Source organism: Hypomesus transpacificus, chromosome 15 (genome assembly GCF_021917145.1).
Source record: "Hypomesus transpacificus isolate Combined female chromosome 15, fHypTra1, whole genome shotgun sequence".
Lineage (NCBI taxonomy): Eukaryota > Metazoa > Chordata > Actinopteri > Osmeriformes > Osmeridae > Hypomesus > Hypomesus transpacificus.
The window spans coordinates 14,184,919-14,198,441 of record NC_061074.1 but is presented as its reverse complement, the minus strand read 5'-3'; the positions used below and the strand labels follow the sequence as shown (position 1 = coordinate 14,198,441).

The 13,523-nt window shown below is 45.6% G+C and overlaps 1 protein-coding gene across 3 annotated transcripts in view; it reads right to left on the bottom strand.

Moving 5' to 3' along the window:
- Positions 1-13,523, bottom strand: part of fndc3a (fibronectin type III domain containing 3A) — a 30,122-nt gene that overhangs the window by 4,339 nt on the left and 12,260 nt on the right. For all 3 annotated transcript variants that reach the window (XM_047035878.1, XM_047035880.1, XM_047035879.1), the window contains 18 exons: positions 8,388-8,464; positions 8,031-8,271; positions 7,167-7,454; positions 6,758-6,816; positions 6,090-6,238; positions 5,870-5,929; positions 4,717-4,855; positions 4,586-4,639; positions 4,375-4,499; positions 4,108-4,282; positions 3,782-3,868; positions 2,510-2,648; positions 2,176-2,244; positions 1,952-2,070; positions 1,042-1,147; positions 627-805; positions 385-498; positions 81-230 (listed from right to left, as the gene is read on the bottom strand). In XM_047035878.1, the coding sequence (XP_046891834.1) occupies positions 81-230; positions 385-498; positions 627-805; positions 1,042-1,147; positions 1,952-2,070; positions 2,176-2,244; positions 2,510-2,648; positions 3,782-3,868; positions 4,108-4,282; positions 4,375-4,499; positions 4,586-4,639; positions 4,717-4,855; positions 5,870-5,929; positions 6,090-6,238; positions 6,758-6,816; positions 7,167-7,454; positions 8,031-8,271; positions 8,388-8,464 (2,330 nt within the window). The remainder of the gene's footprint in view (positions 1-80; positions 231-384; positions 499-626; positions 806-1,041; positions 1,148-1,951; positions 2,071-2,175; positions 2,245-2,509; positions 2,649-3,781; positions 3,869-4,107; positions 4,283-4,374; positions 4,500-4,585; positions 4,640-4,716; positions 4,856-5,869; positions 5,930-6,089; positions 6,239-6,757; positions 6,817-7,166; positions 7,455-8,030; positions 8,272-8,387; positions 8,465-13,523) is intronic.

Below are 13,523 nucleotides of genomic sequence, written 5' to 3'. Positions count from 1 at the left end.
TTTCTGCTGTATGACTCCTCATGTGGACAGTGACAGAGCAGGACACCTTGTCTGACGTAGCTCATTGTGGACTGACTCACCTGAACCCGACAGAAGTAAGATGTGGCAGGGAACAGGCCCTTCATCTCATGGCTGAGACTTGGTCCGCTGTAGCAGATGTGCATGCTCCCCTCCACGGCCCCCCACTCCACACGGAACTCCGACACAGGGGCCCCGTTAGACGGGGGAGCCTGGAAATGCAGAGGTCAGCGTTAACGCAGAACAAACGTCAATAATACAAACACATCAACTTTATTCAGAATAAAGTAGTTTTGTAAAATTATTTCAATACATGTACCAATGTTTTTAACATTTATCAAAGTGAGGACGAATGTATGGCTCTACCTCCCAGCTGATTACGGCACAGGTGGGGGACTTGCAGTTGATGTGGGGAGCCTTGCAGGTCTCAGGGGCACCTGGGCCTGTGGTCACCTCACAGCGCTCTGACAGGGAGCCATACTATTTGACAAGACAATCCCCCCACACATACCTCAGAAGATTAGTATCATTTCCTAACCAAAGTACATACATACAAATATGGGAAGAACATAAAAAAAAGATTTTCTTTTTGATCAGATATTTCTCACCCCAGCCTTGTTAGCTGCACGGATGCGAAAGTTGTAGGTTCTGCCAGGCAGTAGGTTCACCACAGTGCAGTCCGGCTCAGGGCCCTGATAAACCTCCCGGCTCTCCTCAGCACCATGTGACCCACACAGCTCCACGCTGTAGGAGGACACTGGGCTGCCTCCATCATCCTGAGGTGGGCCTGATACACACACACACACACACACACACACACACACACACACACACACACACACACCATCAAAGCTCCACAAATTTAGGCCGGCACTGCCTGCAAAATGCAGACAGCTCAGCAAAGATAAACACAAACAGCTCTGAACACTGCCCCGAGGTACTAGACAGCAACACAAACACACCCACTAATAGAGGCTGAACAGCCCCTCCACATGTGGGATGGCAGACTAGTGAGTGACTCACCCCAGCGCAGCTGCACCTCCTTGGCTCTGGACTTGCCCACCACCCGGGGGGGCTGGCACGGCCCGGGGGGCACAGCAGGAGTTTGGACTTGCAGAGCCTCCGACAGCTTGCATTGGGAAAGATATACAACAATATCCAGTCAGCACAGGAGAAACTCACCATATCAGCTGTTAACACAAACTCATTTTTGAGCATATACCTACACATTACGGAAGTCTATAAAACACAAAATAAATGACTCTGTTGCTCACAACTTACTGTCATTGCACAAGCTGTTCTTACTGACTTTATTGGCTATCATCCCATAACAGATTCTCCAGTTATGTGACAAACAGTAGGGAACATGTGAGTGCTGGGTCACGTTTTGCCAATCCAGAGAAAACAAGAGCTTGCCAACATGACTCATGTAGCTTGACAAGCTCACATTATGAATAAATGCATGCAGTAATGGCTGACGAACACATTCACGGAGATAGGCTGTGAAGTCAGCTAATTAGGAGAAGACTGATCTAATGCATGCAGAGAAAGTGCAATGATTAGACATCTTGGTCTTGAAGAGGTGTAGTGTGCTCTCACACAGAAGAGAAGCTGAATGACAATGTCTTATTCGATTTTCCCTATACTGTCCAAAAATAGACATCATGTGCGTAGCTGGAATTACTCATATCTAATTTATCAGACCTATCCAGGGACTAGATAAGATGCACTTGTGGTTTTATGAGAGCTAGACCTCTGTCTGGTCATGGCATTCTACCGAGAAAGAACCTCAGTAATAACCAGCGCAAAGAGAATCCCAGTTTCCAGTTAGTGAGTGGAGCTGTGTGGACGGTTCTGGCCACACCTGAAGTTAATGAGTGAGAGTGAGTGTGTGTGTGTGCGTGTGTGCGCACGCTAGTGCTGGATGACTCACCGGGCTCTGCCCGCCCTCACTCATGCAATAGACTCTGGTCTGGTAGAAGCAGCCGGGCTTGAGACTCTCACACACGTACTCCATGGCTGGCCCTGCGTAAGCCAATTCCCATGACAATCCTGCAAATAAAACAAACACAATTACTTACATTAGTGGTAGTACATTTACTGCATCTGCTTAGAACTTGCCCACCCACAGCATATTTCATAACTGTCTTTACGTACCACTCAGACCATCAGAAACCTCCAAAATGTATTTTGTTATATTGGCTCCACCATTGTCTTTAGGGGGTTCTAAAAACACAACAACACATAATCAGATGCTACAGCTTCAAAATGTATACAGCATATGCTTGATATTGCAATGGGAAAATGTGAGCTAACTCAAGTGGATATCAGGACTCAAGAGACAGTACACATCATGAATCAAGAGACAGCGTAATGGATGAAGAGATCCAGTCATCACTGCAGAAGGTACACTCTTAGGACAATGGTGATCCCCCCAGGCAGGGATCCCTGTGAGTGAAGCCTGTGTGCATGTGGCGGCGAGGGCCCCTACCCCAGGCCACCCTGAAGCTGTTGGGCAGTACCCTGCCCCTGGTGGCCGGTCTGGAGGGGCTGCAGGGGATGTCTGGACACGTGGTGAACTCTGCCACCACACTGGGGTTGCTCTTCCCCTCGGAGTTGTAGGCTACCACCTAGAGAACAGGCAGTCAGGGGGGGAGACAAGCACAGTCTAAGGTCCACACACGCCCATACAATACATCTTCATAGATGGTGAATTATATTGACTACCTTTCCTTAACAACTCCAGGAGGAAGGTAAGGTCATTCAGTGATGTTTGGGGGAGGGGGACAGGGGGAGTAGCACACTAACCTGCAACATTATCAAACAGTTTAGCCTCTTAGATCCACCCATCCACTTCATGGTGCACAGCTCAAAGGAAGATTAACATGGAACGAATGCAAAAGACTTGATCTGGCTTTGTTCACATCCTCTGCATCCTGCTCACATCCTCATCACATGGTGGATGTGAAAATCTCCCTCTGTGCATCCCAAGCTTATCCACATACGCTTTCAATACATTAACTGCCCTCATGCTGGGCTGCTGTATAATTGGGTTGTAGATAGAGTGATTCCTTCAAAGGCTTGTATACACTCCCATCATCAAGGCACACAGAGGAAGCTTTAAAGAAATTAATGTTGTTTTGGTTTTGGGTGCAAGCTTATGCAATGCCTTGCCTTTGTTCATTCTGATGAAGGAAGTTTGGATCCTTCCAGCAACGCTGGGGATGTGGTTATCAGTGAAGGACTGGGACAAATATAACCAACCTGATATGAAACTTGGTAATATAGTTTAGCACATCTGTTGCAGGATGGTGTCAAGCAGGTGGGTCCATTTGAGGAGATATCCTGCAGCTAGTTTGTCTGCTAGCAACTGCTATACAGTCAACCACCTGTAACCGTGATCTTTAACCCTCACAGAGAATGGCAAAGGAATGTGTGGCTCCTCGTTACATACCATCAATCTACCTAATCATACATGGGTTTCCTTTGTGTTTTCATGGCCATGGAGTACTCATGTTGATGGTGGGCTGCAACCCTGCTGCCCAGCACAACGAGACTAATGCCATTACAACCCAGCAGACAGAGTCGGCATAGGGCTACCGTGGTCCTTATTCTCCCTCCCTCCCTCCCTCCGGCTTCAGCCACTCTCTTCCACACTAGACGCCCAAGACAGCCAGACAGTGGGAGACAGCTACACCGAGCGGCCGTCTTAATTAAGCAGGGGGATCACAATAGACTCAGCCACACTGCAGCACTCTCTTACCCGGAACTTGTACTTGGTACTCCTGTGGAGGTGCACGACTGTCTTGGAGAGCTCATCACCATCGTAGCTTGGCTGGAAACCATATCCCTGTGACACAGACAGATAAACAGGGATGAAAAGAACACGGAATACCTGTCGTGAAATACAAAAACAATGCTGTAATGACTAGAGACATACAGCAGGGTCCAAAAGTTTGAGACCACTAGTCAATATAACATTTTGTAAATGGACTTTGGACTGTCTCTTTCTCTGGCAGTAGGCTTTATGGAAGTAGGCTTTATATATGTTTGCTGTGTAACGGGATGAAGATGTGTATGGGTGCTAACCGAGCCTTCCTCCTCCATCTCCAGAATGTAGAAGATCTCATCCTCCTTGGGGGATCCTGGAGGTCTCTGCCACTGTAGATTAAGCCAGGTGACCCCAGCCTTGACCAGATCTGGAGGGAGTGGAGGCGACGGAACACTGCACGAGGTGAACAAGTCCACCGCTTCACTGAACTCACTAATGAGGGAGATAAATAGTGTAAGGGCCAGGATGAAGTGAAAACAGGTGTAAAGATAGAACCACAGTTCTCTCCAAACTTTGTCTCATACCTAACACCCATGTCATTTTTGGCTGCAAGACGGAAGGAGTATCTGGAAGCTGGTGAAAGCTTGGTAACTCGATACTGCTTCTGAGGTCCATAGTAGCACTGTTCAAACACCCCGGTACCCTTACCCTGCAGGGAATCAAATCAGCTGAGTAGGGAGCAAGCAATCAATCTTGGTTTTGATTTAGATAGCTTGCAACTGCAAGTGAAATTACCTCATCCCACTGAAGAACATAATTTTGGATTTTGGCACCGTTGTCACATGGAGGCTGTGGGTAAACATCCAGATTAGTCTCACGGTGCCATGTCTTCGATCCACTAAACTGTGTGATGGCGCACTGCCTACCTTCCACTGGACAACAATGGTGCTCTTGGTCCCGCTGGCCTTTCTTGGGGGGTTGGGGAGGTCTGGCTCACAGCTGAGAGTGGTGAAGCTCACAGCCTCAGAAGGGTTACCCTGTAAACAGTTACACACAGCCAGGACCCTGGGAAAGGGAGAAGCACAGTTACGAATGATACTGTACCTCCCATAAACATAGGCCTACAGCTACAGATGTTTCGCGTTCAATCCGCGGATTGATTAACTTAAAGAAACACGACGTACGACAACTTACTGTATCGTGCAACATTGGAGGGGGGGGGGGGGGGGGGGGGGGGGGGGGGGGGGGTTTGGGGGGGGGTCTCGGGAGGGGGATTGGCTTCACGGTTCAACCTCAAGGGGGAGTAAAGCGCTCGGGGTTCATTGGCATGTTGATGTTCTTGTCAAGAATTACAGTCAATGTTTGGAAATGTTTACTTCAAATCATTAATCATAAACCATCAATCTTTGTAATCTAATGACAGTGTTTTACGCCAGTTTATATAATGTATATAAAGTTATCATGTGGTTAAAACAAAGATAACCAAGAAGGCTTTGGTTGACTGTGGCTAGCCAACCAGTTAATGCTCGTCTTTCTTTTAATGTTTTTGAATATAAGATTGGTAAGGTTGGTCAGCTGCTCTTGTTGACATACAAATCAAGCCATGAAGAGCCTGTGTTAGTGCCCGTACCATTCTTTTGTTAGCATCTATGCCACTGCCAACCAACACTATGCAGTACAATAGTTTTCGAACGGGCTCAAATGGGGTGTTCGCATCATTGATGAAAGCCACAATGTACTGAATAAGTAATACAATATTAATCCATAATAATATTATAAACATCAACAGTCCTTTCCTGGACAAGGCTATAGTCAGGGCTTGGGGCATATTCTAAATGGCAGTTCACATTTGATCGAATTACGGTTGTCTCGGAGGAGTGAAAAAATATTGATCTCAAAATATTGAATGGATTTTAAAGTGGATTTACACAGTAATAGTTACACTGTCTGGCAGGAAACTGCACCCACAAGTAGTTGATTTTGCTCTTTATGTTTGTTTTTTTCTCTACCATACCTCCACAAATTCTCAGAAAATCCAATGAGAAACCCAGTAGATATTGAGTAACTGGGAAACTGTACCTCACATGATAGTCTGTTGCTGGTCTCAGGTCTTCTAAAGTTGCACTTAGTTCCTCCCCACTATATAGAAAGACAAGAAGCACGGCCCACAACGTTATACACAGAAAAGAACATGTTCCTTTTCCCCCTGTACTATATCTAAAACCATGCAGTATTTTCCCATTGTCCTTTGATTGACACATTCTGCCTCCTAAAGTTAGTCAGAGGAGCCCCTTCTCACCTGCAGGTGCTTCTGTAATTCCCATCGATGCCGTTGTAGGAGATGGAGACCTGGTAGCTGAGTGGCTCAGGGGGGCTGCCCTCCTCCCTCTCAGGAATGCTGGGGGCGCTCCAGGTCAGCACCGCACCTCGGGCCTGGATGTCTGACACCTGGGGCACAGGTGAACTAAAGCATGAGTTAACACAACCTCTTACTGTCTTGGATTATCATCCAACAAATGATCCACATAAGATGCTAGGAAACGTTATTTGGTGTTCATGTTAAATTGTTATCTTCAACTGAATGTCATTTATTTGGAAGAATTCCTATTACTGTTTGGAGGGGGAGTTAAACAATAGCCTGGAGTCAGGGGGGAGCAAGTCATACATGGAAGACCTCAATCAGACCACATCTGCACTGGTCCCTTCCCTGTTTCCTGGGGTCACACTGCACATTAACACAATATATCCCCTACTATCATATATTTAAAATAAATATACTATCAAATCTTATGTAAGATCCAACAAATGTTACTTCTAGTTTAAACATGCTCCCACATCCCCCTCGAAGATCTGAATAGTCAAGAGAAGAGGCCCTGTGGCATTTGTCTTCTGCACAGTATAAAAGGGTCAGACTGCTGATTTGATCATCATATAACAATGGATAAATATATGTAGATGAGTACTCACAGCTGGCTTACTGATGGTACCTAGCAGAGCTTGCAGTGCCCGGGCATCTTCATCGAGCTCTACATAGAGAACAGCGGAAAAATGCATTAGGAACATGTTCCCATTTTGTGCAATAGGTACCTAGGTAACCTTTTGGATACACCATAACAAAGGGCTAATAGAGGACCAATAATGCCACGTTGAAAATGTTTGGGGCTCAGGGCCAATGCATTTTGATGGCCTTCCATTCAGTCAATCGACCCAAATCAGCATTGTCCCAGGGTTAGGCCTTATGACTGAAGAGCGTTGAGAGCTCATGTAATCAAGCCAAATGTCGGATCTCTGACTCTCTCACTGTCAACGGCTGCGGCAGTTAGCAAGACTTCCAACTCACGACAGCTCAAGAGGACACCGCTGCCCTGGTCCTCACCTCCTTGGTCTCCGTCTTGTCCCCTGCCCGCCTGCTTGCCTGTCCCCGTGTTGCTGGCCTGCCCTGGCTCCAGCTCCGGGCCTTTCCCCCCCACCCCATTGTGAATGTCGAGTGTGGTAGGGCTCAGGCGGTTCTTCTGCGGTGAGGGAGGGGGGCTGTCCTTCATCTGACCCCCTCCTCCCTGGCGCTCCTTGAGCTTCTTTTGCAGGCGTTCGTATGTTTTGCTCGCCCTTTCATCCCTGTGAACAAACGGCGGGCGTCCATGTGGGGAGTGAGAATCTGCGGAGGCTGGGAGAACAAACACACAGAACACTTACATCCACGTGGGCACTCACAGAGACAAGTACAATACAAAAACACACCTACTCTTCCAAACAGGAGTCAGAGAGGGAGCAGTCCACTTCAGGACCTGGCTCACAGAGGAGCTTCAGGTGAAGACAGAGTTCAAAGTTAAGCTTTAGGCTTACTACCGTTTCAGCTCAGCTGAAGCTAAAGCTATCAAAGTTAGCTACTACGCCTAAACTATGCACATACAGCTTAAAAGACCTGGGGGCTTTATATCAATACAGAGAAAGAAATAGACAGAGAGAGAGAAAGCAAAGACAATGTGTATGAGATAAACATTATTATATATAGGGGCCCAAGCCCCAGAGTTTTTTACTTTGAAATCTGATAGATTAACAGCCATGCATTATTGAATGAATACATCAAAAGAGTGTGGTATATTACAAGTAACCCTTGGGTTGTGCTGTGGTAATAGAAAATACTATTGTAAAAAACTTTGACTAAATATTGTTCCCTTGCTGTGAAACATACATTGTAACAAGTTAGTGTGCTCTGTAGCAATGTGTTATGCTAACTTACCCTGCTCTGAGTAGATGTGAGCTGGGTGGTACTGGGAAATGTACTGGGAGCCCATGTCGCCTACGCCTCCGGCCATGCCCGTGTAAAGGTGGGGATGAGGGGGCATCATGGGCGGGTGGGGGATGAAGGCCGACAGATGGGCATGGGGGGGAGGGTGGTGTAGAGGGGAGTGGCCCCCTGGGTGGAACTCTGGCTGCTGAGGTAAGACCAGAACACGCCGTACTCCATTCTCTTCTATGATCTGAGAGAAGGAACAGGAGAGAACGGACTCATACTTTGACAACTGACACAGTTTTGGAGACATCACAGGCATCAATACTGGTTGGAAAATAAATGCCTGGATGGCAAAAAGTCTACCTGTGAAACGTATCCAGGAGGCACATAGATTGGAGGCACTGAACCATTTGGGGACATCATGGGAACCTGAGCAGGACCTGTAAGTCAGATGAAAATAGCCTACTGAAAGGTTTGTCTACTGTAGATGCAGTGGTAGTGACAAAAAATACCATATACAACTTAGAAATCTGCTTGGTGCTTAACAGTCTGGAATGTACATTTTGTCCTGGAATCTTGTTGAAGTATTTTCTTAGCACTAAAACAAGAGCGCTCAGAAACCTGGTAAATAACTCTTGAGAACATAGTTCCAAAGGCATTGTTTTGCCAGTAAGTAAATGCAGAAAATACACCCCAGCAAATCAGTGCTCCCAGCACAGACTTCACTAATAAAGTGACTGTACCTCATGCAAATGACACAGCTTCCTGTGGCCTAAACATCAATTCTAAGTAGCTCAGAATTAACAAAGACATGTAGGCTCCAGGAATACTAGGGAAGCATAGAGGTTCTCTGTCATTATTATTCCTCCACAACACAGAATAAACAACTAGATGTGACAAACTTGCAAGCTGCAACACTGTTGGGTCAGGTAGACACATATTGCGGGTAAAAAAAGTCCTTATCAAAAGGCACCTTACATACCAACCTTAGAAAGGAAACAAATATAGCAGTGGTTCCCATACCTGCTCTCAGGGACCACCTGTCCTGCATGTTTTAGATGTTTCCCTGCTCCAACACACCTGATTCAAATGCATGTTCGTTACCAAGCTTCTACAGAGCTAGATAACGACCCATTCATTTGAATCAGGTGTGTTGGAGCAGGGAAACATCTAAAACATGCAGGACAGGTGGTCCCTGAGGACAGGTTTGGAAACCACTGAAATATAGAATAGCATAGGCTTTTCTAAATATCTCTGTAACCTGTAAAACACCATCTCTGCAGTCTGCAAGGTATTAGGCTTCTTCCATTGATACGGTAGAGGTCAACAGGAGACCTTTGAAGCCCGTCTCGGGAGACTAGCCAGTATAATTGATAGGCAATGAGTCACTTTGCTAACTTGGATTGAATTCGCCAGCAGTAAGAGGGTTTGGGGGACAGCCACTTGAACAAATGCTGCTAATCACACTCCACAGACTCGGATTACAATGCCCATTGTGTGTGAGAGGTTAATACACACTGCCTAGTCTTTTGACTGTTTGCAGATCTCCAGCACAGCTGCCTGCTGGAAGCGGCTCCCACTCAATACAACACAGCTCTGTGACGAATCACGGTGATTCCATACAATCCTGTTAAACAGTTCCAATGTACCAAATGTGCCGGAGAGGAAATCCGAGATGATTTCGGGTTGCGGGGTACGGTGAAAGGGAGGAGGAAAGGAGACTGGAGTGTGAGAGGGAGACGTGGAGCGAGCTGGATGGGGGGGTGTGGAGAAGAGAGAAGAGGAAGAAAAAACACCCACTCTTTTACATCAGACTGACGCACGAGTGCTGACAGGGATCAGACACAAAAGGCCACATCCCCCTCCGCCTGAGCATCAGCAGCACTGACGTGGCAGCGCAGAGCCAGCCGTCCACAGGAAGCAGCACAGAGAAAAACATCAGGGCTCTACAAATGGCAGGCTGAGCCAAGAATAACCACAAACAAACCACACTCCTGGGAGTGTAAACACTTTAGGAACACATCATCTTCAGTCAACAGCACATCACCCTCTCCAACTGGCCTCTCGAATAGGAGTCATCTTCCCTTCACCGATGGCATGGTGAGAAGGGGCAGAGGTTACCACTGGGAGAGGAATGGGATCATTATCAGCACATCTCAAATCTTGTTGTGAAATGATTGCTGGACCACATTAAAAAGACACAAATCTCTTTTCTGCCACACCTCTTTTCTGAAAAATAACGTGACCAGAACCTGAACAATTTTTTTTGTTGCAAAGAGATAATCCTACAAGAAAGTAATTACCAGCATCACCAAGGTTAAGCTGATAAATGGTCTGACAGCAGAGGGAGGTTAAAGGGATTATCTTCGGAACAACAGTTTATATTGTAACTCTATGAAGAATAGACAGTTAGTTGTGAGGGTGTAAAGGGGATTTCCCAAACTTAAGCCATGGTTTCTGTGCCCTTCTGTGCCCTATTACACATCAATATGGCTCCAACACAGGGACCAAGAAGGTGGCCATACTTATTTCAGGCAAGAATATTGTCTCTCGATGGACCTACTCATCAGCCAATAGAAGCACATTAAATTGGATGGAAGTGGAGAGGGAGCATGCTGGATTATTAGTTAATAAAGTGTTTTCCCAAATAAGAGCGTGGGTACGTATTGGCAAGGACAGAAGACTAATTTAGGAAGGTTCTAATTACAGCCCAGTCTAAGAAGGGGGTCTGATTAATAGAATTAGACCTGATAAAAGTACTAATTACTTATACCTTTCCCCAGTTGACAGCGTAAATGATTCTGTCTGGCTTTTACCACTTTATGGCACAATTGGCAGAAAGTTGGTGGAATATGCCCTACTTTCAGTTAAGATGGTAGTAATTTGCCATAAGTGTAACATTCCACCAACAGATTACCTTGGCAAACTTCTAGCTGGCTGCTAACTGGCATCTTATAAAATAACTTCTCTCTCCATGTTTCTCTCTTCTTGTGTGTTTCTTTTCCACTCTGTCTCTCCAACTGCATGCCACTGTCTGTCGGCTGTCTGTATCATGTGAGAAGAGAACCAGAGAGATAGCAATGTCCACATGGGACTTAGGATCCAAAGACTCTAATGGCATCCATTATGTCTTCATAGTGAAGATGGGGGCCATTGCCCCTTGTTAGTATAAAAGGAAGCTACCTGCTAGCAGACCCTAGAGAACCCACTTCTGAGAGAGACAGACACAAAAGAGGCTGACTACAACTTGCCCAAAATGATCAAACTAACATTTTTGGGGAAAATATGTAAAAGGGTGCATCAGTACCAATATGTTTAGTCATGGCTACATAATTAAGGTTGGTTTGTCGTACTGTTGGTGGTAATGGTTCTATCCCAAAAAAATGTTACAGTTGTGACCCTTGTCTATCTCCCCCATTCACATTTGTGTAAACAATACTGTTACCAGGGTTGCAAGAGTAATGTGGGCAAATATGTCTATTGTAGTTCTATTTGCCATAGGGAAGATTCAACAAATGTGGGACATCAGTAGAAGTTGCACATTTTTGTTTGCTAAATTCACATCAACAGACAATAAAAATGAATGAATGAAACACCATAGATGCAGAATCCATGTAATGTTAAAAAGTTTGTTAAACGATGCTATTCTGGCATTTATGGTGATTTTCAACAACAGTATACAGAACTGGTAGGCAGGCCAGGGCACAAATTAGCCATCTCTTCTGTGTCACTCCATCACATATAGCCTACACATGCCAAAACACTAGTTCGGCGGTTAAGTGTGGAATCTCTGTATAGTGTGTAATTATAGACAAATGTGTCAGTAATCCTTGTTCTTGATCTGACTCAGAAGTGTGACTCCAGAAAACAAAAGCGGCTGCTTCGGGAGGCCCCCTGGTGGCTGTTTCACGCTGCATTGAGCCAAGCCACCAACTGTCCATTTAAGTGCGTAACATCTGTCTAAAAGTCAGGCTAGGTTTAAGGGTTAGGGTTTAAGGGTTAGGGTTAGGGTTTTGGGTTAGGGTTTGGGTTAGGGTTTGGTTAGGGTTAGGGTTAGGGGTTAGGGTTTAGGGTTTTGGGTTAGGGTTTTGGGTTAGGGTTAGGCTTTGTTTGCTCTACACATCCTTGCTGTGTTCTTTTTTACACAGATACCATAAGGGAAAGTCAAGACCTGCACTTGATGCAGAGACTCTGTGAATGTTAGAATGAGAACACTTTGATTTAATGCATGTATATTGCCCGACCACTATGGATCTAAGGGGTCTGACACATAATTCTTCAATTCAGCAGGTTTGTTTAGTTTGGCCTAAAGAAGCACATAACACAAGGGGATACAATGTATACACATATGGAGACCGGAATTTGAGACACCTGAGTGTTATATTCCTGACCGAAAAAATAGTCAATAATGTAGCTTCTGAATTGTCCAAACTATTCTTGTTTAAAGTAAGCAAAAAATAAAACAATATCGAAAGGGAGCCAAACATTTCAACTGAATCACAAGGATTTCACAGGAATTATAGCAAAACCTTTTACTTTCCTTTTTTATTTTTTTTAATAAATTGGGCAGATTCAATTCCAATACAGATATCTGTTGAGTGCTATTTTTTCCGATTATTTTTGTGGATGTGACCATATTGGCCAACCTCTAATGTGTCGTTTTTTTTCCCCCTCTTCTTTGTAGTCATCTGACACATGAGCAACTAGTGCTAGGCATGGTGAAGATGAACCGTGTATCTCTGGGTGGTGAGTGGGATCAATAGGCCATATCAACCTACAGAGCATGCTCTGACCCTACAATGTCAGATGTTATAGCACACATGATCTAAAGGAGCACACTGCTTCTGCTCATCTCAGCTAGATGTGTAGATGAAAAGTCTTTCCACGGGATATATGGCTGCTAGTAGATTAATGTATGCAGACTGGCTTGGGCAGGGCATGGAGAACATATACCAAAGGCTGTCCTGTAGTACAAGGGCATACTGTAATCTACTGTAGCGGCTATTCAGAACAGATGCACATCACTTCACTGCAATTTCACTTGCTTGGCTTTGTAAGAACATCTCTATCACATTCAATAAGCCAAGTTGAGACCGCATCCCAGATACTAAAAGCTGCTCTCAGCCAATAAACAGAGAGTGAATCATCCAAAGTGACGTGAATCCCCGATGGAATGAGTCAGATAAAGAAGTGGATCTAATCAGCCCAATGGTCCTGATGCGGAGTTGCTGCATCAGTCTCTAGGCTTATCAGATATCACTCACCCTCTTAGGTATCCTTAACCTCCCCCTAAAAGGTGCCAAGGAGAGTCAGAACTGGAGCTGGCAGCCAGAAGTGGGGGCGTGAGGAAGAGGGGGAGGGTGTGAGAGGGACATTGGCGGTCCTGAGGGTCGAGAGCGTGACCAAGGTAGCTGGGGAGGCATTTCCACTCTATTCCTGGCACGCAAAGCACCCATGTGTCTAAGAGATAGCAAGCAGCAGGATGCTAAATGGGCATTT